At 46.1% G+C, this 27181-nt stretch overlaps 1 protein-coding gene across 1 annotated transcript; it reads right to left on the bottom strand.

The window, feature by feature from the left end:
- Nucleotides 1-55: 55 nt before the first annotated feature.
- On the bottom strand, nucleotides 56-24110 carry GFI1B (growth factor independent 1B transcriptional repressor). Its single transcript, XM_074891322.1, has 10 exons — nucleotides 23959-24110; nucleotides 18600-18728; nucleotides 16986-17132; nucleotides 16140-16408; nucleotides 15731-15868; nucleotides 15093-15258; nucleotides 8444-14642; nucleotides 1980-2165; nucleotides 1232-1489; nucleotides 56-812 (listed from the first exon to the last, which is right to left on the bottom strand). The coding sequence occupies exons 2-7, from the start codon at nucleotides 18712-18714 to the stop codon at nucleotides 14464-14466; spliced, it is 1014 nt and encodes a 337-aa protein (XP_074747423.1). The 5' UTR covers nucleotides 18715-18728; nucleotides 23959-24110; the 3' UTR covers nucleotides 56-812; nucleotides 1232-1489; nucleotides 1980-2165; nucleotides 8444-14463.
- Nucleotides 24111-27181: the final 3071 nt, after the last annotated feature.

Here is a 27181-nt window from a genome sequence, read left to right as displayed (position 1 = left end):
AGTGAGGACAACATACGCTACATCCCGCAGAAGGGAATTACTCACTGCCAGAAAGTGGTTTTTCCTGCTGGCTTTATTTCCAAGATGGCCAGCGAGGCTTGATGCTGAAGTCACAGCACAGTATTTTCATTCCCCTTAGACAAGCAGAAGGGCAGCACCTGCCCGAGGGACTCCAGCAGCATCGAGAGCTTCCCCCAGCACCGCCTCGGGCACCTTTGCCCTGCCCCACACGGCCACCAACCTGGCCAAGGTGCACTTCCCACCATGGAGAGATCTGGGAAGGCAACTTCTCCTCTTCTCAGGTGTGCTGCCAGCGGGTTTAGATCCTGGGAGTTTGCTGAGCTTGCTTGAGGGCTTATTAGCCAGCAGTTATGACAACAGGCAACGGCTCCCTAACATCAGGAACGATGGCCATCAGCAGTGCAGACGGGTCATCAGCATCTTAGTGCAAGTTCTGCTTTCCCACACCCTGGGCATGGTGGCTGAACCCTCAGCACTCAGGGAACAGGAGCAGAGATGATTCTGTCCTACAGCAGCCAGGCTGCTCACTGAGTTCACACATAGTCCAGAATTTCTGTCTCCATTTCATTTTCACTCCCATCAGAAGGCTTGAAGTCCTCTTCCTCCTCCTCCTCATCATCCTCATCTTCTCCAGACTCATACGCCAGCTGCTCTTTGCCATCTTCACTGCCTGTTTAACCAAAGAAAGCCCTCCTGCTGGCACAGCATACCTTGCTTCTTGACAGTGATGGGCAGACTGTAGTTATACGTGCTGCGTTTTACTTTCATGGACATATCATCAGGGGCGTAACCTAGAGGTGAAAAAAAAAAAAAAATGAACTGAGGGCAAGCACCCTGCAGAGTATCCCTAGCTCAGTAACAGAAGTGCTGGACTGGTGTGTGAATGGCTGATCCTTGGGGTACAGTGACTTCAGCAAGGTGGGGAGAGGAGAAGTATCAGATCAACAAAACCCTTTCACTTAGAAAGAGGGAGATGTGATCTGACGGCAATGACTGGATGCCAGCTGTGTCAGGGACTTACCAGATGACCTCAGAAAGTCCTTGTCCTCAACTTGCCCTCAAGAAAATCAGAGAGGGGAACCCTGTGTCCCAAGGTCTGAGACCTGGCATCCTGCACAAGATGTAGAGAACCAGGAACACCCAGCTGATGCTCCCTTGCTTTGCCTCCTAAGAGCCTCAGACAGGCACGAGGGTAGATGTACAGACTTACCATGTAATAGGCCAAATACGGCAACAGAAGTTTCAGCTTGTCTGGGAGGATGCTGATATTGGTTTTTACTGCGTTCTGAGACCAGACAGGACGGACTTCAAATACAGAAACAACCATGGAGCTGCACACAGCAGTCTCAGTGACGTCTACTGAGACTTGTTATATCAGTCAGACTTCGGATTTGCCCATCATTATCCTCAGAAAAACCGACAATGTCCGTCCAGCAGCCAGTCTACTCTCCAAAAGGGCTGGAGAGCTCTGCAGAAGTCACATTGCAAAATTTATTTTCAGAACATGGGCAGCTCTAAGGAAGAAAATTTCATAGCCCTCAGTGGCATTTCAGATACATGCCACTCACTTCCCTGACGTGACATTGTCATGCCTTGACAAATTTTTATCCCATCCATCATTTCAAGGGCAGCTGCAGTTGTTTAGGAAGCCAAATATTCCTGTATCCCTGGCAGAATATGCCAGTACAGACCTTCTCATTTGATAGATTAGAGAACAGAAAAAGCAAATGTGTGTTTTTCTAAGGGCACAAAGAGCAGCTGATATCGAATGAGAGTGGAACCCAAATTAGGGTTTCTGGCCTAATTCACAGGCCCATATCTCAGTTGTTAACAAGGTTAAACAGGAAATGCAATCACAAAACCTTCAGAGAAACCAGCAATAGTTACAACCACAATTTTCGGCAAGGTCTGCATGCCACAGTATAGCACTCAGCCCAGCTCAGGAGTAAGGCACGTACCTTTCCCAGCTCTTCCTCCACCTTTTTATCCACAGGATTGGTGCACACTTTCTTCCAGTTCCATACAGCAGCATCCAAGGGATTAGTTGGGATTTCTTTGTCCTCAAGGTTCACAAAGAGCGTTGTGTGGGTCATCCTGAGGCCAACCAGGTTCTCATCCAACCCCTGGGGATTGTTGTATCCCTCCTGAAGAAACAGGGAAAGGATCGGGTTTGCTTTCTGCCTGTGGCATGTATGGATTTGGGCCTTCACAGGAACAGACAAAAATGGAAATTTGTGCTCGATTTCAGAACAGAAGGGACTCAGCCATGTGAGCAGTGGGTTGGTTTAACTTTGGCCCCATCTCCCTGTGGATTTTGGAGTCACATAGTGGTGACCATAAAAGACTCTTGTGACACCACTGAGAAAATTTAAATTTAAAAAAAAAAAAAACCTGCAAAACTACATCCAGCTGCACAATGACCCCTGTACTATCAGACAGAAAACCCTCGGGCAGTTGGCTACTAAGCGGTACAAAATGCATTTGCAGCACAAAAGGCTTCACCCTCTGCATTTGCTCTCCTGTAGTTACTGCAGCTCAGCAGGGTACAGGGACAAGGCAAGATGGAAATGCAGTTGAGATAATATTTTTTTTTCAAGTGCCGATGAAGGCCTACAGTGAGAAAATGAAAGATGTTTCCTGTGGGAGATCTCACAGATTGTTCTTCTGGCAAAACCAGCCGGGGGCCAGGAGGGAACAGGGCCGGTGAGCGCGGCCACAGGAACATTTGGCATCACCTCCTGCGCCCTCTCCCCTCGGCTCCAGCCCACGGGAAGCAGGCAGACAGCCGGGCTCACTGCCCCCCGCGCTGCCTGCAGGGTGCTGGGGAGGCAGCCGTCTCCACCAGATCACCAGGTCCCCTCACCGGGCGAGTCCTCAAGCGGACTTTCGCTGAGGTTTCTTCTGCCAGGCAGCTTCTCAAGCATGCCGGCCCCTGTTGTGCCAAATCAAGAGGGATACAACAGAACAAGGTGGCAGCTTAAACAGGTGAAGGTCTCCATCCCATCTCCACCCCACACAACCAACCTCCCCCGCCGTCCCTGGGCTCCCCCTTTCCCCTGGGTACCCCCCCCACAGCAGCCGGGGCGTGCGGGACACCCCACCGCCATGGAGTCCCTGAGTCAGGGTTGGAGACATGTCTGTGTGTGTTTGTGTGTGTTTGGGTGTCAGTGTTACAGCCACTGCTGTTCCTCCTGCTTGTCCCAGCAGCTGTGTTCATTCTGTGAGATCTCTGACACGGGGCTGAAGCAGAACCGCCAGCCCCAAATACCCAGGAGCCATGAGCCGGCCTCCCTCTCCAACTCGATGAGCCTGGCTTAGAAATTGTGATTAAAAAAGAGTTATATATTCGCTGTTTTCAGCCTGTAGGGTGCAGTAGTACCACATTTTGATAGAATCATAGACTCACAGAATACCAGGTTGGAAGGGAACTGTTCTGGTCCAACCTTTCTAGCAAAAGCACAGTCTAGACAAGCTGGCCCAGTACCCTGTCCAGCTGAATCTTAAAAGTGTTCAATGTTGGGGAATCCACCACTTCCCTGGGGAGATTATTCCAATGGCTGGTTGTTCTCGTTTGAAAAATTTTCCTCTTGGGTCCAACTGGAATCTCCCCAAGAGTAACTTGTACCCATTACACCTTTTCTATGTGACTCTTTGTGAAAAACGGAGTCTCCATCTTCTTTGTAGCCACCTTTAAATACTGAAACATGGTGACAAGGTCTCCCTTTTTCAGCTTAAAAACTGTAATTCCCTTGGCTCTGCCACTTGAGCTTTAAGAGCACACCTGATTATTGTTAGACTTGAGAGGAAACCCCCAAACCTGTGAGAGCAGGTAGCAGCACTGCACAGGGAAATGCTTTAAAAGGAGACAATTCTGGCATTATTTACACCTGGCTTACATAGCATTAACTCCCTGGGTGAGCTTGAGAGGAGGTCTTCTGGCTTGTGCTGTGGTTGCTTCCTTTGTGTTTCCTAGGGAAGAGCAGCAGGCACTGTAAGTGCATTCACCAAAACCCTGCTCCCTCTGGGAGCCCTCGGAGAGGGGGCAAGGAGGTTTCGTGAGCTGTAAGTTGTTGGTGAGGTGAATACATAAATATTCATGGAGAATATACAAACTCATAGCAAGGTAAGTCAGTCCTGTATTGCAGTGTCAAAACACTGATCTTTCTGCTGGTTAATGAGGTAAATCAGGTGGAGTGTAAAAGCAATGTGAGACCAAAGTCAGCTTCAGTTTATCCATCCACAATACCCCTACACACGGTTCCCGAGCTCCCTTTTCTTCTGTGCTTATTTTTTGTGTTGCATTTAATCTAGTGGAAGGCTGTATCTCTGTGTCTCTCAGATATCAGCGGGCTAAGAGATTCCACAAACATGACATGAGCTCTCCCTAAATTGTGAACTTTTTTTTTTTTCATTGGGATTTCATGGCATTCTTGGAAGAGTGGGCTCTGACTGGAGTGTCTGGACTGAATACCATTAGGGGAAATATTGCGTCTCCTAGCTAAGGTCTGGCTGAAGTTTCTTCTTTACTTTCTCTTCTACAGACTGTGTACTATGAGCTGTTAAGCTGACACTGTGTTCCATCTGAGGAGCAGTTACAGCAGGAAAAAAAATGTTTATGGAAAAGGGTTATAATATATAAATATGATACAGTGGCCAAAACTGTCAGAAGTTAGAACATTATTTCTAACTGCCCTCTGCAACACCTTAGATACCAAATGACTTACAGAACTTTTTTTTCAGGAACAGTGATGTTCAAAGTGCCTGATAATGGGGCTTCCAAACTATTGAAAATCTTGGCTATGGAGACCAGAAACTCCTGAAAATAGTTTGTTTGGTGGAACTTTGTTCCAGTGTAAACCAGAATGGACTATTCAGCTTTCAGCTATACCAGTAAAAATCCATATCAGCCCTGTGCAATGCCCAGATAGCAGAGGGCAGAATATGCTTCATTTCCTTCCACATTGTGATCTCTTTTATTGTTAGCAATGTTTCACAGTGTAAAGAATCCAAGTTACAACCTTATTTTTCACATTATTATTGCCTCCTTCCAAAAAAAAAAAAAGTCTTTGACAGGCCTTTCAGTCCTTGGATCGTGCAACTTCACCAGCTTTTATCTCCCTCCTTTGAGACGCAGTTTTTGCCCGCTCATCTTTGTAATCTGACATTGTGATTTGTTCACTTGCCTGCTTGTTTTTCTCCTCGAAGAAGATTTGCTGAATCATTGGGGAGGAGGCAAGAGCTCTAGAGGCAGCTGGTGGCCAGTGATAAAACCACGGCCACATCCAGTCTTCAGGGTTTGCAGATGACAGCCCTTCAGTTGAAGGCCTGAGTCACATTCCCTTCCGAGCTAAGATTGCTGGGGACTTTGGGATTGAGGAAGTGGGGCTGAGGAGGTGGTGCCCCAAAAATATAAATTATTGAACCGTCAACCACAAAGTTTGTGTTGTATGTCCTGCAAAATGTATAATGATGCTGTTGAGAGAACTTGCAGGCTAGGGGCTAAATCCTGCCAACTGTTGTATATTGTGCCCACCTCAGTGGGAACACATATTTAAGAAAATAGGGATTTGGCTTGAAATATAGTGTGGAGTAGCTGCTTCCAGACTTGCAGTAGCAAGGTGTAGTGTGAGCAAAGATGTGCCAGGGCTCCAAGACAGTCATAAGCCTGTTTATTTGGAGAGGATGCACAAAATTCCACTGGTACAACTTACACAACTGTTTGTATGAATTTTGCCTGCTGCCTAATGATCAAAATAAGATCTGGGAGCTAAAATGCCTTGTTTTACTTTCTAGGTCTTTCACTCACTCTCTGTATGACTTTGAGCTACTTTCTCTCTACCTGGTTCTTGGTTTCCTCGCAGTAAAACAGAGATAAGGTGTTTCCATCTTTGTGGAGCATTCTGAGATCTTTAGGCAGAATTTGCTATTTAAATGAGGAGCATCATTAAAGAAGATAAGAAGTAAGAAATATCTGAGTCCTCCAACACCACTGTTGTGGCACTATGCAGCAAGCACGTGAACATGGCGCTCTGACTTTCTAGCTAATTGTTTCCTTAAGTTCCAGTTAAAATGGGAAACCTCAGTTGTCCCGTGTGCATTCAGTCTGAAACAAAAGGGTTTTTGCTCTGTCAGCTCTGCCTTTAATGTAAGGCACTAGAAAATGAGTTTTGTGCATATTTTTGTGACCATCTTCCAGAACTTGGAAATAAAATCTTACCAATAGTACATGATACTTTTCCCAAGAACAGTGTTTTAACTTGGGATGTTTTCCTTAAAATTATACTTCAAGGAGGTAAGGTAGAAAGCTGGTTAAGAAACAAGACTGGAAGTCCAGGTGACCTGACTTCCATTTCTAGTTCTCCTACTCAAATTTGGGAAAAGATTTTAAAGTGAAAACTGCATATCAGGTTGGTATATCACAATGCAGAGACTTTGCTTTGATGCTTTATGCCTTTTTTTATGGGATTTTTCACAGTCCTGGGTGCTGCTCCAGCATGAGATTACTGTGCATCTGCAGCAATTCTACCTAGCTCTTCTCTGTGGATCTCGGAGCATGTCCGTGTTATTATCCTCACTTTGCAGATGGGAAACTTGAGACACAGAGAGGGGATAGTGACTGGCTCAGATCAGCTGACAACGGCAAAGCCAGGAATACAATCCTCCTTCTTTGAGTTGAGTCTCATATTTAGCATGCTCCATGATGCTATGATATCAGAAAATGCAGCTGCAGTTTCTGGGCTTTCTTTGCCAGGTGCTGTCACACCTGGGTGTCCATTGAGCCTGACTGATTTACAGTCAAGCTACTACAGGCTATATCTAAATAAGGAGCTGGGGCAGGGATGTCTGACTGACACATGGGTTCACCATGTCCACACTCTCAGGATGGGGCCCTTTCAAGAACAGGAATGTTCCATCATCTCTGACTTCCCCTTCCCCAACTGAGGAAAGAGATAACTTCTATTTTATAAAGAGAAGAAACCAGCAGACTTGACCACTGCCAAAAATCCTGCCAAAGCTCCTAATATAGAAGGGCCTGGGATGTAAGATAAAGTCCCATTACTTTAAATTTATTCAAAAGGAAGGCAGAATCAATGGGGTAGGGGGTTTTAACTCCTCATTCTTCATGAAGTAGTCTTGAACCTCAGAGTTGTGTTGACCAGCGCTAAATGTGTCTGTTGTATTTACAACTTGCTTAGGAGCCCTTGATGCACAGGGGAATTAAATGGCTTCAAGGTTGCTCATGGCCTGGAGAACAGTAGATTATGGGTTGGAGAAGAAACAGCTGTGAGAAATTTGGCCTGAGAGTGGTGCAGAAACCACAGGGGTGTGACTCATTTCATGTAACTTTAGATGTCTACAGATACTAGGCTCCCTTTCTCTTCAGGGAGAGAAGTAGGTTCGTTGAAGGCATGACCTCTGTCCTATTTTAGGTATGTGCTTTAGGAGGAGCTAAATTGCTTCCTAGATATGTTATTTACCAGAAAGGGACCCTTTGAGTGACTGTCTCACGTTGGACATATCCTGGCCTACATAAGTGCTGCAGAAGGTTTCCTGACTCATACCCCACTGAGGGCTTGGGACAGCACTTGCACCCAGGCAGCCAAGTATGAACACATCCTCCCAGCGCAGGCTCAGGGCTTGTCCTGGGGCCAGCTCTCGGTAAAAACCCCTGGTATAGGCAGAACCCAAGCCACCAGCTTGAACCCAGCCAAAGCCCCAAAGGTGGGTGGGAGGCAGGATGACAGCTATCCATACGGTCTAAATGAGCAGTGACCTGGCAACAGCGTGGTCTGACAGGCTGAAGAAACATGGTGTGTTGAAGCTGTTGATCTGATGCTGGTTCTATCCTGCACAGCCCATCCTCAGCAGGGAAACCAAGCAGAGGATGTGCCACGCAGGGATGTGGAATCTCTTATTACCCTCCCTGTCATGGCTGAGGTATATGGACAGGGAGCTTGCACAGGCCCAAGGGAGCTCATACAAATGTAGGAGAGTCTCTGCTGTGATCTCCAGCTGTATTGATTTGGTTATTGCTGCCCTAGGAGTAGGTGTGGGCGAGTATTTGCTGGCCCATACTCTTGCAGCTCAGATGGGAATGGTCAGGTTTTTCTTGTTCTATTCACTTGAGGCTTTTAACTAATTTTCAGAAACAGTAAAGGGGAAACAAAGCAATTATCAGTACACCAAAAGTTAGTGACTAGTGTTATTCTGAAGTGCTAGATTCCCCTCCCAAACCTAGGGAAGGCAGCGTGGGGGAGAGCTGCTGCTCTGGGCACTGAACAGGAGCAGCTTGCTCAGTAAGCATCTGAATTGTTTGCTGTAAATCTGACTCTCCCCGCTGGGCAATGTTCCTCAGAAAACCTTCCCCGTGCATTCCCTCAGGTCCCTATGTTCACATTTGCAACTCTCATGCTGCACTTACCGGGGTTATTTGCATGGATAGGGGCTCCCTGTTGATGCCTGGGTGGCAGAAGCGAAGGGCTGACAGGCCTTTCCTGCCAATCTGTCTGTTGTTCAGATGAAGTGGTTGGAAAGTGCTCACTCTCCAGTTCCCTCTTTGGCTCAGGCACTCTGATAAGGCATGGGCTGTCCTATCTTGCCCTGGGAGCTGTTCCTCCTCCCTAACAGGCCCGCTTCGCTGGCTGACAGTTAGCAGCCGGCAGTGCTTGATAAACTTATCAGACCAAAGCTGAGCTCAGTGTGCCCTCAGCTCCTCCCCAGCCTCAGATTTCCCCATTCTTGGGGACTCTTTGCTCTCTGGCTCCCTTGCCATCTGGTACGGTGAACACAGATCACCCTTGGGCCAACAGGTCAAAATCAGCCCAAGGACCAGATTGAAAAATGCTTGTATTGAAGCAACACCTTTAAAATGAGGCGTCAAGTGGGTTGTTCATAGCATCCGTATCCAGCTCTGTCTCTCTCCCAGGAATATTATTCACCAGTGTAAATGCTGCTCATGTCTGGTTTATCCTCTCTGTGTTTCTGCTCACCCTGTTTCGCCGCTCATTTGACAGTTTAGTGTTTTTAACGTAGCGGTCTCGCTGTGCACGCTTGGAGGATTTCTTTCCAAGCCAGTTACAGAATTGGGTTGCTTTGCTGAATTAAGTTTCTATCGGTCATTATTAGTATTGCAGTAGCACTTAGGCGTTCCAGCTGAGATCAAGGCTGTGCAAGGTGCTGTATGTGGAAGATAAGGAGGGGCAGTCCCATTCCTGACTATCTTACCGTTGAAATAAACAAGTGAAATGAAGGGGAGAGGGGGAATTATTATCCTCTTCTCACAGATGGGGTGAAGCTTTTTGTGAGCTTTATAGTGCGCTGAACAACTTCAGAAATCCAGCGCTCACGTCTTGCCCGAGGTCATGCAGGAAACGTGTGGCAGATCTCAAGTCTCAGTTCAGGGTTGCAGCCTTACGATCAGGGTGTCCATGGTGACTGTTAGTTGAAAATGGTGGCTCAGGAACTCTGCAGGGATCTGTGTTTTCTTAGGTCTCATCCAGCACAGAGACTGATTTAACTGTTGTTGAATAATTTTGGTGTGGCTGTTCTGGGCTGTCTTCTCTGTGTGCGCATGCTATGCCAGGGCAAAAGTGAAAAAACATCTCTGCTTTTTGAGCAGAATAAGTGATAAAAAATTGTGTGTGGTGTACTTTTTTTATTCTGTAGCAGCTTTGCAGGTCAAGCTCCCTATCTGTTCCCAGGTTAGGCCTTTAATGGCAGGCAGGAATGTTTGCAAGGAAATGTGTGTATGCAGCTATTTCTGGGAGATTGCCTAAAGCCTTCAGGTTTCCCCTTGTGTGCTGTGCTGATGGGCTAGATCTAACCCACTGGTGTGTCCCCATCACCTACAACTGTGTGGCCCTGCTGCGAGGACAAGGGACTCTGCTCTTATCTTTTTTTTTCACTGAAAACGCTTTCTCGTGAAGTCTAGGGCGGGAAGCAACTGGACTCAGCATGTAAATTTTTTTTTTTTCCAATACAACCTGTACCCAACTGGAGCCTAATTCTTCCCTGTCCTTTCTCTCTGTTCCTTTTAGGCCTTCCCTAACCATTGCCAACACAACATGAAAACTTCAAGGTTTTGCCTTCTCTAGGATTCCACTCTGTGGAGGTTAATACAACCTGAAGATAAGCTCCAGTGTAATGCTGTGCTAGCTGGGAACACACCTCTGCTTCCTGCAGGTGTCCCGTGGCTCTGTCTTCATTAGGAAGAGAAAGATGCATCCCGTGTCCAAACTTAAATCCACCCTTGTTCATAATATTTCTGGGCTGCTGCACTCGGTGCTTGAAGGCTGTCTGGAAGACACAGAGTCACCTTTCTCCTTCTGACAGATGCCTGAGGTTATTGCTTTGCATGTCTCTCATTTGCTAAACAAAACAGCCCAAAGACCAGGATTTTCTTTCCCTGGCAATAAAGGGAAGAAGGTGTGAAGAGGGCTGGGGAAGTACAGGATACAGGGCGGGCTCAAGAGAGAGGCAAAACCAATCAGCTTTTTCTTCAGCCACAAAGATTAGTTGAGATTTTGCTTTTTATCTGTTTCCTTGATTGACCAACCAGAATGTTTTGTTGTTTTTTGGGGTTTTTTTTTGGTGCAAGCGGAGATGGTGGGAAAGGGGTGTTTTCAGAGCAGTCAGAACTGGGGAGGATTTGCATGGCTGGAGACCAAGGCCGGGTGTGTTTGGAGCTGGTGACAGCCACAGCCTGATCCCGACAGGTGCTGAGCATCCTTGGGTACCCATTGTGTGGATTCAGTAGCTCCAAGGATCAGGGAAGCCCTTTGCTGCTCCATGCAGCAGGCCTGCCCATGGCTGGTGTGTGTTGGGAGAGGAAGGCTCTCCCCCAGCCTGGTGGGGTGAGGTTTGGGTAATGCCAGATCCTTCCCTGCTCCTTCACCTGCATTTCCAGAGCTACAGGCGGTGCGGATGAAAGCCCAGGGAACCATGCAGCATGCTGCTGTCGGCTCCGGAGCAGAGCCAAGCTGGGTCCTTCCATCCTCAGGAGACAGCTCTCCCCGATCAGGGATTGCAGTCAACGTGGGGCTGTGGGGCTCTGCCTAGTTTTTCCTTCGGGCTGCTGACATCCATAGTCCTCAAGGAAGGACGGGGCCCAGCAGCATTACCTGGTGTTCTGAAAGTGGCCCCTTGTTACTCTAGGAAAACTCTGCAAGTTAATTCCCTCTCCTCTTCCTCCCTTCTCAGGTCATGTCCTGACTCCAGCCGTACTGTCTTGCTGGCACCTTTTCCAGCTGGCCTCCACCCACAGCCTGTGTTTCTGGAGATACACTCCCAGCCCCTGTGGGAAGGGGTCAGCCTGCCCCCCCAGCTGCTTTGGCCACAGACACGTTTTCCTGAGCACAGCTCTGCAGCAGCATGGCCTAGGGCCATCCCAGTCTGCTTCTCTACTTGCTGCCCACCCACGTAAAGCAGTCCTTGCATCTCCTGGGGATGTGCTCACCAGGCTCATCACAAATATAAGGGTAAGGCTGACACTGTCTCCTCCGGTGTAAGTGCTCTTCAGTAATCTCTGGGCTTGTAACCACAAAAATGGTGAAAGCAGCTGCCTGCCCTAGAGTTCTGGAGAAATAAAAGACAGGAGTGGGGTGATCTGTGCTTTGTCAGGAGGGAGAAGCAGGCTGGAGAAGCACAGCCTTAGGACAGAAGGCCCCAGCTGCCCGTTGAAGGTTATACCTCCTCTGTACCATGGAAATCAAAGATAGGAATGGAAATCTAATGGATACAGTAGCTCTTGTTCAGCAGGCTCAGAAGAACCAGCTGTCTGATTTGTTTTTATGAGTTGTTTTACAGGCAGTCTTGCCGTGGTGCTGATCAGTGGGTGCCAGCACTTCCCTCCAGAATGGCCAAAATTGGGGTGTTTCAGATGAGTCAGACACACCTGCTGTCCCCAGGACACAGACGGGGAAGTCTGTGCTGGTGTGCCCATGTGTTTTGGGGCTGGAGGGTGTTTGCTCCTGAGCAGTTCAGACGCTGACATGCTCTTTAAATATTTCTGTTTGCAGATTTGTGAAGGACAAGGGGAATAACAAACATGGTTTGCATTTTTGGCAGCAGTTTTAATAAGCTGAAATGACTTTACCTTGAGTAAGGCTTGTGCATGTGTACACGTGTGAGAGTGTTCACACGTGTGTGTGTGCCTGGTGTCATGGTCAGGCCCTGGGGTCCAGTTCCCTAAGCCCAGTTCTGTCACGGGTTATACACCTCCCCTGGAGTCCCTGCCCTCAGCAGGTTCTGGCGTGACCCAGGAAAGGACAGCAGAGTTTTAACGGGGGCTTTGGTAACACTGTCTGCTGGGCACACAAGCCTGTGTCATCTGATGTGGTTGTAGCTGCACAGCCCTCTTGCTCTGCAGAGCTGACTTGCCATCACTCTGTAGATAAATGTCCCCTGATCCCAGGCATGGAGCGTTGTTTGTGGCTGTTCTGTAGCCCATAGGCCCCTGCTCCCTGACTTTGAATGCTTTGATATCTAAGTTTAGGAGCCCTGTCCTGCATGTGAATTTCCATCTTTATTTCCACTCAAACCGTGTGGGGCAGTGCTGTATTCTTTCCCTTCTCTCCCCCTCCATCCCCACTGCTTGCAGCTCCACGGCCAAGTATGAGCCTTTCTTGAAATGGATGTTTTTAACATTAAATACACTGCGTTAGTCCAGTTATTGGGAGGGAACAGATTTATCATATAAATACCAGCAGGCCTGTACATGTTGTCACTGTCTGGTATAGTGCAATAAAAATATACATTAAAATAAGTATAAATACATATTTACAGTGTACAAGTAAAGCCAGGAGTACAGACTCTGGTTTGAGCTTCCAGAATGCATATTAATGACTAACAGCTTAGGCACAGCATAAAACAGGGGCAAGTACACTTTAGGTCTTAGAAAAATAACTTTGGATTTACAGTGGTGTAACTGAGTGTAGGACAGACATCATCTCTCCTGGCGATAAATGAATTTTCCACTTGGACCGTTTCTTCTTTGCCCATGATGGCAGCTTTTTGTAAGCATTTGGAGTGAAATGGCTAGTGCCACAGTTCTCCAGGCTAATTCCCACTGGTGTCATTGTCCAAGGCCATGTGTTCAGGCATGTAGTTATGGAGTGGGCTGTGCCCTGCTACAGTGCTCTGCTTAACTGAAAGCTCTTGTCTTGTTAATGCTACAATAATACTTTGTCCTTCCTGTTAAGAACTCAAGGGACTCTACAGACCTGAGTGAATGACTCCACATCACCAGGGGGGGTGGAGAAATAAAAACCCAGTGCAGTCACTTGCCATATAGTGCGAATGTAGCAGAGCTTGGAGAGGAACTGGCTCTTTACTTGTTCCAGTCCTTTGCTTCAACCTCTAGACCTGGAAGAAGGAGGAAATACCACTGCTCTGTTTGTATAATATGTGTAAGGCACCTGCATACTATGTCACTGCGTATAGCCTAGGTCACTTCCTCCTTTAAGAGAGTGGCTGGAAAGCAGAACTCTGGCCCTTGACATCGATATCCAAGGGCCGTTCCTGACCATGCAGTGACACAGGACTGCCCAGGACAGCTCTAAATCGGTATGTCCAGCATGCAGTGAAATATTGTGGGACATACCAGCCTGGATTCCAAGAGCAGCCAGTCTCTCTTGCATGGTACTGAGACATGGGGCTTATTAGTTTATGCCTAGTGCTGTGGCATGGCTCTTCCCAGAGCTCGCTTGGTTGCCACTAACCCAGGATCTTTGCAGCACGGTGCGTATGAGGAATGCATGTGGAGACCCCTGTTATCAGCTACGGATAGAAGCTGATTTTTCAGTATTTTCCTCCCACTCCAAGCTAAAAATACAACACAGTTAACTTGTCATTTGATCACAGTAAATGTTCTGCTGAAAGAAAATGACTTTAGGTGTCAGTTGCCAGAATTTATGACCTGGGCAAGTCTCTGCAGAGGCCCTGTCCAGGTTCAACACAGCTCACTGAATGCAATCTATTTGCATGTCCTAGCCTTATCTTCCTAACCATCAAAGCAGAACATGGGTACAGCACTAGCTTGGCACAGATTGTTGCTGCCACTAGCCCAGGAGTTCCCACCTCACTGCTGGTCAGTCTGATGAACCGGATTCTGCACACTGTGTAAACCCAGAGTAATAGTGGCTTTGGAGGAATTCCTCTGGATTTGCACTTGAGCAGGTGATGTCAGATCTGGGCTGGTACCTGTTAAAATTGAAAAGCGAGAGCTCCCACAGGTTTCTTTGTCACCTACTGGGATGTGCAAGGTCCTGGGCTGCCAGAACACCAAAGCCAATGTCAACTTTGCCAGTCCCCAGGGGAACATAGGAACCTATATGAGTTTTATGAGATGGGCAGCCTGATGCTGGATGGAAATGCTGGGGAGAGTCTTCTTCCCTGGAGCGTGCACTGGCAGTGGGAGCTCCAGCAAAGACCTGGTGCCAGCCCTCACTTGAGACTGTGTTGGGTCTCCCGGTGCCTCCGCAGATCCACCTTGCGCTGGAAGCCCTTGGCACAGAGCTCACAGCTGAAGGGCTTGAAGCCGGTGTGCTTGCGGCTGTGAGTGATGAGGTTGGAGCTCTGGCTGAAGGCTTTGCCACATACCTGGCATTTGTGGGGCTTCTCCCCTGCAGGGCAGAGAAAATTGTAAGCAATACTTTAACAGCTGAGAGAAGGGGGATAGAACTGCCCTTTAGCAGACTCAGACCCAACTGGCTGTGTTCGGGCAGCAGGGTGCTGCCAGCCCAGCTGTCCTGCTAAGCATCTGCACTCTGCTCCAGCACCAGAGGAGTCCTCTCCAGCTGTGTGAGCCAGGCCCTGCCTGCATCCAGGGCTGGGTACAGCCTTGACACTCACTGGAGGCTGGTCAATAACCATCTCCTTGTCCCACAGAGGAGGACATGCATCTTGGTGATGCTTAGACCTTTGGCTGTCTTACCGCACAGGGAAGAATGACTTCCCAGTGCCTCTGGACACTCCTCCCCAGTCCAATACCTCTGTGTCTAGGGACTATGTATGTGTTTCAACACGATGGACTCTAATTTGCATTCTCTTATTAGGAATATTTTGTTTCTCACCGGTGTGGATGTAAGTGTGTTTCTTCATATCCGACTTCTGGTGGAAGCGCTTGCCACAATATTGGCAGGGATAGGGCCGTGTGTCTGAATGGATCAGGAGATGAGTGGAGAGGGTGGAAGAACGTTTGAATGTCTTCCCACACATCTTGCACTCAAAACTTCTTTCCTGTTAGGGAAAGAAAATCATGGGGTGTCTGTGGCTGCAAGACATGTGACAGAGCTTGAAGAGTGTTAAGAGTCTCGAGAATAGTAGATTTGATAAGCAAATCTCCTCAGCTCATGGACTGACATGCTAGGTACGGTACAAAGAGAAGGTGGGGAGGGTTACTTATGGAAATGGATTACATCTTGTGATCCAAACTCCTGCACCCTTTAGGAGGAGGCGAGGCACGGAAGAACCAGTAGCAATGATCCTCCCCTCCCATCCAAGGAATTCTCAAGGGCAGTCTGAGATTTGTGAGGCCAAGATCTATGATCTATGGCCTTCAGAGCTCCTACCACTGTCATTGGGTGCTACAGGAAAGCCATCACGTTTGTAACCTAGGAAATGTCACTTCCTTTATAATGGAGTAAACAACAGCTAAGGTCCAACACTCATCAGGTCCGGACAGCTGGTTCTCTGGAATCATGTTACCCACCTGGGAGTGAATATTGGTGTGCTGCTCCAGGCTTACAGCGTGTCCAAAGGTTTTACCACATACTTCACAAGCAAAGGGACGGGTCCCACTATGAGACCTTCGGACATGGACCTCTAGTCCATGGGGAGTGGAGAATACCTGCAAAACAAAATGCCAGTGATTTTTTTGACATAAGGCAGCTGTGTCTCCCTCTCTGTTTTCAATTCCTTCTCTTTATTTGAATCTTCCCTCTCGTGGGCCACGTGAACTGCATCCTTCCTAGCACCCTTGTCCCCTAGTCAGGAGAACAAGTAGGTACCATTCTGAGCCGCATGCATTGCACTTTGGTGTAACCCAGTGAAACACTGATGTATGCAATGAAAATCACTCCAGCCCCTCCCCGTCTCTAAGGTTCTCCTCTGTGACACACCTTGTTGCACTTCACACAGTGGTAGGTCTCCAAGTCCGAGGAGTAATGCATGCTGTAATCCAGAGGGGGCTCGGTGCTTGGCAGGAGGTGGCTTCCATACAGGCTAACTGGGTGTTCCAGGAGGGCTGACTGCATGGTGGAAGACATCTGTTGGTAGCTGTATGGAAAATGGAAAGCATCCCAAGAAAAGCTGGTTTTGTAGAAGGTAGGGGTGCTTGTTGTGTTAGCGCAGTCTTTGATCTGCAGACCTGGGATGGCCATCTCTGAATCTGCGAAGGAGAAGTGAGTGTCATGCCATTGCCTGTAGCTGGGCACCAGTAAAAAAGCTCCCCAGGTACCATCCCCCCCATTTAATGTCTTGCCTGACCTTGGGCGTTGCAGTTGATAACTCCTCCTTCTTTGATTTGATTCAAATCCTGATCCCCACACAAAGTTCCTATTATGACTTTGATTTCAATCTGAGGAGATTTCAATCTGATTTCAGTCAAAGGAGAGGGGATGCTAAGGGAATATGAACCCCCCTACTAGCCCTGCTTCATGTAGTGTTTGAACAAGTATCATGTGGACACCTGCCTTGACCCATGTAGCACAAAGCTGCATTAGTCCTTGAGATTTGGAGGCTCACTCATTAGGTATCATAGCATCATCCTGCAGGGAGATGCTGATCTAGACCAGAATCACAAAGGGAAATACAGAATGCTTTTGATGAGCTCTGCCAGGGAAAAGTTTGACCATTGATGTCAAAATAAGAGCTGCCATTTACTGAAAATCTGGACCCAGTTGTAGGGGCTCCATAAGCCAGCCCAGCCCTGACCTCTTTTGAAATTGTGGTCTTGGGTAGCAGACCTTGAGCTGATGGGCCTGGCAGCATCCTGCTCAGGTACTGGACAGGGATGCTTTCTTCCTTCAGTTCAGATGGGTCCTTTTCTTGCTTTGGAACCACATATTCCAGGTCCTGTTTCTTGATGTCCTCCAGTGTCTTGTCTCCTATGGCTGTAATCACACCGTAGTGTCACAGTTAGTTTATTCTAGCTGTTAAGAGAAGAGTCTGTTAAGGTGGGTTTTGTACTTATGTATGAACTCATGCTTGGATACGTGAGCCCATGCTCAATTCCCTGAATAAGTGCAGAGTGGTGCAATCAGCACAGCAATCAAGGTCTGTCCACTGCTGACAAAGGGAAATTCCAAGCAGGATGAGATAGGCAAGGTAGAGGGGGGCAGGAAGAAATTACAGGACCCTTGATACCCTGTATAGTTAGAGAAAATTAACCCTAGAAGGCCACATGTCTGTAAGAATAATGTCCCTATTTAAAACCATTTTCATTTGTGTAACTCTCAATCACTAACTTATTAAGCTCCCCACCCCTCTCCTAGGCGAGTTTGGTATTGTTAACCTGAATTTATGGACAGCCAAGTAGGGAAGCAGAGAGGGGAGGTAACTGCTTACACAGTTGAAAAGGTGACCACAGAGCCTCATCTCCTCCTGCCCATACTCCCATTTCTTCGTGCTTGTCCCAGCCCTTAAAGAGACCAACCAGCACTTGTTAGAAGTAGACTTTATAGTAAGTCTAAAATGGACAGAGATCCAACGCATGTGCCTCCTTTCTGCTGGAGATGGGACTGGGGTGCTGAAGGATGTATTCATCTGTTATCCAAACCCTCTTGTGCACCAGAGAGACACAACAAATGGCAGGAATTGAAATGAAAATGTCACGTCCTTTCTTTTTTATCAAACTTATCATAGGGCTGGACTCTAATTCGATAGCCAGGGCTAGAACAAAGGGTAAGTTGATACTTGATTTGAATAAGGAAAATTTGAATGGTGCATGAAGGAAGAAGATAATTGCCATTGCTGTGGCCCTGCCACTGCATGGATGGCTGTGGGAGAGCCTGAACAGGAGCAGAGGGAGGACAGCAGGCATAGGCAGAAGCAGTGTTGGTTGGCCCTTCACCTGTGAGTGTGCAGGACTCCTCTCACAGTCAGAGATCTTCCTTGCAAAACAGCAGGAGGAGGTGGTAGCACACTGAGGTAGAGAAGATGTAGGTCCAGAGAGAATGTGGGCAGTGAACATAGCAAGCCCAAGATGGAGGTAGCAGAGTTGTGAGTTTGTAGAAGACTGACAACCAAGCACAAGCTCTTTCCCAAATTGTTAGTTGCCTGAAGTTGGCCATCTTTCCCAAGTGTGACCAACACCACACAGCAATCTTGTATCTCAAATCTCCCCAGCAACCCAGCAGGAAAAAAAAGGGAGATTCTAAATTTGGTTTCAGTGGAACAGTGTGGATTTGGCCTAGAGAAAGAGGGCACACAGCAGGGGATCAGTTTGTCCTTAGACTGACATCCCCATGGGAAGCCCTTAGTTGCTCTTTAGCTCACTCATCCTACTCCCTTAGCTTGCCTACTCAATTATTGATTTGCCTTGGTGTATTCTTACAAGCTCAGTGGACGGATTGACTCACCAGTGAAGGGAGAGGTTATTGGATCCCACGTGAGTATAGGCAGGTCATCTTCCACAAAGCGGTGCTGATGATAGCTATGAGCCTTTTTGCTCTTCACCAAAAAGGAACGTGGCATTTTCCATTCACTGCCTGGGCAGAAACACAGAAAAACAGCAGGTAAATCTCTGTGGTTTGGGGGATAATTTCTCATTTGTTTCCCCAGCACATCAGGTCTATATGCAGGAGTGATGAGGATTAAAACCCTTCTGCTGCAGAGACAGAGAGTTCATCTCAGAGGTCCAGCTGAAGAGGGGGGAGTGGTTGCTTGGGTTTAGGTGCTTGATGGATCTCAACTCTGGGGAAAACACATAGCTGTGGAGGGGGCTAAGTGAAAAAACTTACTGCCAGACAGTCTCTGCCACCAAACGTAGAGATGGGACAGCAGACCAAAGATGGGATTGCAGATTACAGCATACTCCTTACAAATTACACTTCCTAATCTACCCCTAGGTTGAGGCAAAGGATTATTGCTATCTTTATATTGTATTGAGTGCTGTGTTACAGACCAGAACTGTGTCTGTGGCAAAGATACATTAGGAGCAGGATCTCTCTGTTGTAGCTCTCTGCTCTGGCTACAGGACACGGTGCACCTCTGACCTTACCCTCCCACAGAGGACACGGTGGGAACCGTGGGTTGGACATCAACCCTTTAAGAACGGGTCTGTCTTAGTGTTTCTATCGCACCTAGAAGAGCGCAGTCCCAAGCTACGAGGTGGGCTCCTCTGTGAAATTGCTACACAATAATTATAGAAACAACATCAATAATAGCAGAGGCGCAGCGGAAAATCACCACAGCCGTGATGTGTGGTGGGTTTCCTTCTTGTTGGCCATAGCTTGAGTATTTTGTATTCTGGCTGACAAACAACAGTCAAGCAGAGGCAGAGCCAAAATGCTGGGTGAGAGAGGTTACCTTTTGGATCTGACTCAAATATCACAGACCGTTGAAATGACGGGTTAGGAACAAACATAAAATGCTGAAACTTAATCACACAAAATTCTCTTGCAATGCATCTGTTATCTTTACTACCCAGAACCCAGCCCGCCCTGTGCCCGTTCCCCATGGCTAGTAACTGTTCTTGTGTAGGCAGTATGACAACAGGCTCAAAGCTGTGTAGGGCAATATCAGCTGGCACCTTATTTGCATATGTATTTGCATTTTCCCTTGTAATTGTTCAGGACAGTGGCATTAAAAGCAAATCTTGCTATATTTCATATGAAAAGTCAGCAGTAAGTCCTGGCTCTCTGTTGATGGGAAAGTACATTATTAAGTTTTGGTTTTTTCCTGAGAGCTGTTGAAGAGTAGCCTACTTTGTTCTTTTTTTTTTTTTTAATAAATAAGTTTGCTCCGGTTAAGTAAGAATGACCTGAAACATTTGTGTGAGTCAGGACAGAGCAGTTTGGGCTCCTGGAATCCCAAACAGCCAGGGATGGAAAAGGTCTGCTCCCTAGGGTTCAGAAGTGCCTGCATGCTAAATATAATTACATAGCCCAGTGATGTTTTGTTTAAAGGTCCGAGGGCACATTTACAGTGGTGCCTACGGCTGCAGGTACATGTACGGGGGAATTCACCCAGCGAGGTCTGCTGTGGACAGGTGGATTGCCAAGCCCACTGCTGTGGGTGAGAGTCAGGTGCTCACCAGCCCAGCTGCCTTTGGAAATGCAGTTATAGCTGTCTTTTTAAATCTGGTCCAGCATTCCCAGTTTCTTTTATGACTTTGGGGATAACTCTTGGTGTCTCCAGCCATTTTTTCTTCTGAAATGACTCACCTGTTTTTCTTCATCTTTTCCCAAGAAATTTGCATGTAACTTGAGATGAATAAGAGAAAACAGAGGCCAAGAGTAGATTTGTTAATTTAATTTTAGAAAGAGGACAAAACAGTACCAAGAATGAACCGTCAGTATGCCCTTGAGGGAAGGGACGCTGAAGTACATTGCTGTATTTACTCTTCCGGAGGTTCCTTCTAAGTATCATAAAGTGTATCTCTGCCTGGCGAAAGGCTGCGGGCACAGAAATACTTCCAGCTCAGTACAAACACAGGCGTGTTCTGCAACGGGTATAACCCTTTTAGCAATGTGCTCTGCTGAGCCTGGGCACCATGGATCCTAGCAGAAGTGCTTAGCTCAGAGGGTCTTGGTCAGGCCCAAATGGGGTGTCTGTGCCTGGAGCCGCACTCTGCACTCTGCCCCAGGTCCTGCCACAAACTCTATACGTGGAATTTCCACTCATGTTGAAGGGATTTTCCCATGTGGTGGGGCAGGACTGTGTCCACAATGGAGGGTATTCATACCAGCAAGCTTTAGACATTGGCTTTCTCTGCCTGAATTAACCAGTTAATTTCCCTGGGCTTCCTACACAGTGGAGGCAGCAGCTCTGGCAGTAACTCTGAATGTAGGGAGAAAGCCTGCACTCCCTGCCCACCAGCAAGAAGACCCTATGGCCTATTAGCCGGGCTGGTTAGCCAGGTAGATCAGAGGACTGGAGATGGGTGGCATAAGCAATCTTGCAGTGTTTTATGGTAGTCCCCATACGCTAAGTGTGCGAGGGCACTAAGTACAGCCCCTCTTTTTGATGGCGGTTGAGAGGAGATGCACATGAATCAATGGGATTTTTCTGGATGCATTTGCCCCAGCATATGTAAAAGTCAAATTTGGTCCAGTATCTTGACTGCTGATAAGGGCCTCTACTGAGCACAACGATCTTTAATGTATTACTGAACGTTACAAAAGGAAGTTACCTTCCCCCACCCCATTTTACAGAGAAAACAGGAACTGGGAGCCCAAAGCATAGTTAATTAACAACTGCATTGGACTGTCTTTGTGATTCACACAACCAAGTTAGAGGAAAGCTAGAAGCACAGATTGTGAGAGAAAAAATACTATCTCTCCTTGAAACTCAAGATTATCAGTAGTGAGTGATCAGCTGCTACTAATGGCTAATGATATTTCACAAGGAATGTAGTGCTATGGACAACAGACCCTGCTACATCTTAAATTCATTGAAGCTTCCGACAGAATTTAGCTTCAACCTTTCGTTAAAAATTAAACTTTATTTTTATGGAGTCTGCTCTCGCCAGCCTCTGTGGCAGCAGTTTCTACCTTGACTGGCAAGTGCACAAGTGAGTTCATTGCTTGGGCAGGAGTGCCTACACAAAGTGGAAGTGTTGTGGCATTTTTTGATTCAATACAGGGTATAAAATCAGTAGCCAGATAGCATTGACATTCTTATTTACCATTCACGTAGCTGTACAATAATGTTGTAGTAAGCTGCCCTGAGGAAAAGACAGCCAAAAGGACCCAAGGGAAAAAAACCTTCTTCACTATTTGAAGCACCTTAGAAGGGTTTCTTTTACTAGCTGTAAATTCCCCAGTCAGATCTGAAAGCGGACCCAGCATTCGTGTGTTCCTCTCCTATGTTCAAACTCAAAGTTCCTTCATCCTCAGTGATGCTCTCTGGTGATTTTGCAGAGTATCACATGTAAAACTGTAATGTAATACTGAAACACTGGAGATTGTGCAAGAACCAAATTAAAAGGGGGTTTTTTTTAGGGGGTGGTTTCTGACTTCAGGATCCTAATTTCACTTGATCCTACGTTCCTCGTGAAGCCTTAACTCCCACTTCACTGCACAGCAGCTTGCAGTACCCAAACATACAGGATTGGACCCTTTGATATCATTTAGAAGAAATTCATGTTCTCACTGAATTAGATTATGGCGCTGTTCTTTCTGGTTCCCTCAGTGAGAGGATTCCTAACACGAAACACTGTATTTGGGAACAGGTGTTTGTGGGATTGTGCCACACTGAATCGGGAACCCAATTTGCAGCGTAAGTTCCATTCTAAAGCTGACTTTCATCTTCCTCTAAATTCAAGTAATCCTATTTTTGAATTTACAAGGTTAATTGTAGAGATGAAACCCTTTTTCCCACTACACTCAGCAGAAATACTTAATTTTAACTTGCAATCGATACATGTGCATATAAGTTGATGAGCGCACAAAGTTTTAGGCTAAAAGAGGCTTATTTCCTTCCCATTGCTTAATTTATATTTTAATCTTAATATTGCTTTTTTTCTGTTCTTTCTGGCAAAGGTGAAGCTTCCAAAATAAAGAATAGTCTTTCAGAAGACTACATTTTTGAAGAAAAAAGCACAAAACAGAACATGACCTGTGTCTGAAATTTTTAAGACCCCAAATAAAATAAGAGTTTTTTGGACTTTTTATGGACTCCTGACTCTTATGAAGTCATATTCACAAAGAATTTCAGCTCTTTACAACAAAATTAATCATGCCTTCACTAGTCCACCCTTGCAAAATCAAATGTATTTTGAATGTGGCTTTTTTAGTGTAAAAATGAGCAGAACATTTTTAATTCCTGTGGTAAAACTGGGCAAATATACATTATGGCAGGGGTAGCAAACTATGGTGGAAATTTTGTCCAAGAAGTGGAACGGAAATGCTTGTACATCTGTAGTATCTAGAAAAAAATGTTTAGAATATAATTTCAGCATTTGTTCTTTAGAAACCTCATTTAGCCCCTAGTGATGGTGGGAATGCCACTGGCTTTAGCAAACTTTACCTTAGGCTTCCATAGATAAACAGACGTATATAGTGCAATCTAACAAATTCTATGTCCCCTTAACGTATAGATGCGCTTACTGTGTGGACTTGCAGATCATTTGCTTTCCTGCTTAATGTATTGAATCAATCTGGTGGTATATGAGGAGCGTCTATAAATAGCTAATTCCATATGCTAAAAATTGTTACACTAATCAGCCTATACTTACAGAGGATGGGAAAATAATAAAATAAAAGATAGATTTGAAGCAAAAATCCTAAACAGGAGAGACTGAATTCTCATCTAGCAAAACTGGCACAGATTAACTGATGTCAGCAGAGGTGTGCTGTTTTCTGAATTTAAAGGTCTGGCCCTGTAAAAGAGCAATTAAAAGGAAAGATATAGTATGCCCTCTCCTCAATGCTTAAGTACAAAAGTCTACATCTAGAAACTATTCCTGCTACATGGAGCTTGCTGGGACACAGGTATCTGAGACCATTGTCACATCGTCAATATTTTGTTCTAGTATTACCATTTTCACATGTGAGAGTGAACTAAGTATATGGTATATAATTTTAAAACAGTTTGATTAATTTGAATTAAGTGAACCATTATCATTAAGGATTCCTCAGGACAAGTGACTTAGACAATGGAATATGTTACACATTTGCAAACACAAGCAAAGAAGAAGAAAAAGCTTAGAAAAACATATCAGAGAAATGAGAAAAACAGTGAAATTAAAAGTGTTTAAAAGAATAAATCAATCACCTGTTTGGGGGACTGTGCTTTACTGGATTCGCCTTGAAACCTCCCCAGACAAGCGAGACGTCGTCTTCTCTCTGGACTCCTCTTCCACTTTTTCACTTAGTCGCAGTCTGCTGAAATAGATACTTCTCCTTTTTTCTCTCTCAGTTTTTCTGCCCCTGTTCCCCTCCCTGATTTTTCAATCAGATTATTTGTGTCAAAATCTGGCGGTGAAGAAACAGCCAATAGAGAAGCAGAGCCCAGAAAGTATTTGCTTATCAAAACTTTCCAGGACTTTGAAAACTTGAAGAGAATTCACGATGCCCAGCTCAAAACCCTAGGGGCAGCACCCTTCACTTTCTGGGGCAGCTTCGCCTTCTGCAGGAATACTCCTCTGTCATATTGACAAAGAGCATGACACGGTGAAATAATGTACAAGCAGACATTTGTTATTTTGTCTTTTCTTAAAAAAAAAAAAAAGAATAGCTCTTAAGAAACCTGTATTTTTACACACATTCATCCACGCATCGTATCTTTCACAAACAGACACACCATCTGTCTCACATGCACACACTCACATACTTCAGTCTCATAAACAAAACCATCTAGCACATATGCACAAAATTATTTTATTCCAGAATGGATCTTGTATCTCTCCAATTTCCAAGGAAAAAGGAATAAATACTTGCACAGTAATAACTGAAAGAGATGTGTGTTAATCAGCCTTCATTTTCCTAGGCATATGTGTGTGCAATCCATACATATTTTAGGCATTGCTCTATCTATATACAGCTGTATATAGGATATAAATATAGATTTAAGAAAGCTCATTAAGCAAGCTCATTAACAAGCATCTTTGCAAAAAGCTCTTCAAGAGCAATAATAAGAATTTGCACTTCTATCACTTGCTTTCAAAAAAGGTTTGAAAATGGGTTTGCAAATGTGAAATAATTGACTGCCAAACCCCCCCTGTAAGGGCAGGACGGAAGGAGGGAGAATGAAGCAGAGGCAGAGTGACTCTTCTTAGATCGCCCGGTTGTTCTCTACTAGAGGTGGAACAGGAGCAGTGATTTTCTTCTGAGAATCCTTGTGCATGACTCTATTTGGGGACAAACAAGGAGAGCTGATCTCCCCAAATGCTTGGGCTGGGGCGGAGGGGGGGGGGAAGTAATTCCTTGATTTCACCCATTCTCTGGTTATCACAATCTTTCTGACTCTGCAAATGCACAGTGGCATGAGCTGTATGTGGCCTCGGTTATCCCCTCCTGCACTTATAGCACACTCTGTGCATGGCTGGAACTGGGACAGCAAAGATGCCTTTCAAGAATTTTATAATTTAAGATGTATATAAGCATACACGCAGCTGTTGAGTGCCAAGTACTAGGACATCACCATCAGAGAAATGCCTTTATATCACGGCATTTTTCTGCTCCCTGTGAGCTTTTAAATGCATTTCACTCTTTTCTACAGCTGGTTGCATTAAACCAGGACTCAGCTGGGTCCCTTTTCCTACTGCAGCTCAGGGTGGTGAAAGCATCGGGAAGCAATAATCGTTTTTCTGCTCTGCAACAGGGTCAGCAGTAGCCTGGTGTTTCCCTGATGGAGCAGACGTGGTCCAGAGACACTTCAGACTCACAGCGGAGGCATTTTGCATCCCGCCATGGCAGGCGGTGGTGCCAGGCCTGCTGGCCCTCGCGCTCTCCGCCGGGACAGCCACAAGTCACAGCTCTTGTCATCGCGCCCCGTGCGGGCACCGCGTTGCCCCACGGCACCGGACGGGCTGTGCAATGCGTCTTGATGCAACTCAGAGATAAGAGTGTAGGTTTCACCCACATTGAGAAAGATTCAGATTTTCATCTTAACCCATCTGTCATTTACTGAACATAATTAATTCTTGTTGTTTATAGAAGCAAACAATCCCTTTTCCCTCTCCCTCCTCCTCTCCTTATTTATCTAGCTGGGTTTTGCATGAAAGAAACGTTCCCAAGGCATTGTGCTAGCAAGCTGATTTGCATCCTCTTAAACACAGGCATTTGAAGGATTACATTTCCCGCTACAAAAACAAGCATTGTAACAGAAAACCAAAATGTACACTGCAGCTTCAGGGTTTCATGTGAAGACAGTTACAGGAATTAAACAAAACAGGAAAATGACAAGCTGCTGAAAGGACTGAGATGTTGTTTTATGAAACATTGGAGCTGGCTTCTGCCAGCACCCCTAAGCAGACTTTCCATTGACATAAAGTGCAAATGGCTGCAGAATGTGGCTCTTACACTAGAGACAGTAAAAGCAAGTCAGCTGCACAAAAAAATTACAGAAAACTAGTTATGCAAAAAAATCTAATAGCATGTTCAGTAAAACCTCTCCAGCCAGCTGATTTGAGAGGTGCTCCAAAGAGCACTGGGCACAGCCCTCTGGAGAAGGAGGATGGCTATGTCGCCCAGCGTCAGTAACCTATACTGCAAATAAAACATCTGTGTCAGCTGTTCTGTTTTCCCCCCGTAGCCATCATCTCGCAAAGCCCAGATATAATTGCATACAAACTGATCCCTGAGGTAATGGGCACAGATATTCTCTTTTATGACTACTGCTATTATCACTACACTAGAATGCCTGAAGAGAGATGGGGATATGGCTGTGTCTGGTTCAGCTCTTGCCCACCCCCTCTCCCTTTATTTTACTTCAGGAGTTCCTACAGACCAAATAGTTGCAGGATGGGAGCGCAGTCAGCCACCGCCTTGGCTTGTGGTGTTCTTACTCTTCCCTAGATTTCTGTTTATGGCTTCTGTTAAACTTATCACCTCTCCTCTCCTCTGAAATCACCATCAAAAGGCAATTTATACAAGCTGAATTAAAAAAACAGAGTGCTGGAGATGCGTTTGGGGCTAGAAGGACCTTTCAGCTGACCCCGTGTGGTCATTCTTATTTCATGTTCTTCCTGTTGATATAATTTTCCCTGTTCTCTCTTCTTGTTTCAGGGCCAGCAGAGAACGGAGAGCCGCAGAGGGTTTATCCGGGCTCACATAGGCTTGTGTTGGCCCTCATCCACAGGGGCCACGGCTGGATGTACAGTGAGTTGAGCTTGCATCCGAGGACAGTTTAATTGTGTGTATTGCCATGAGTTCTTACTACATGTCATATGCTCCGCTGCATCCTAAGCAAAGAGATTATTAAATGTGTAACTCAGTAATAATAAACAGGTTAATTATAACACATCATGTCCATTCTAATGCAGTCTTTTTCCCTT

Source organism: Strix uralensis, chromosome 21, assembly GCF_047716275.1.
Source record: "Strix uralensis isolate ZFMK-TIS-50842 chromosome 21, bStrUra1, whole genome shotgun sequence".
Taxonomy (NCBI): domain Eukaryota; kingdom Metazoa; phylum Chordata; class Aves; order Strigiformes; family Strigidae; genus Strix; species Strix uralensis.
This window is presented reverse-complemented; position numbering and strand designations above follow the sequence as displayed.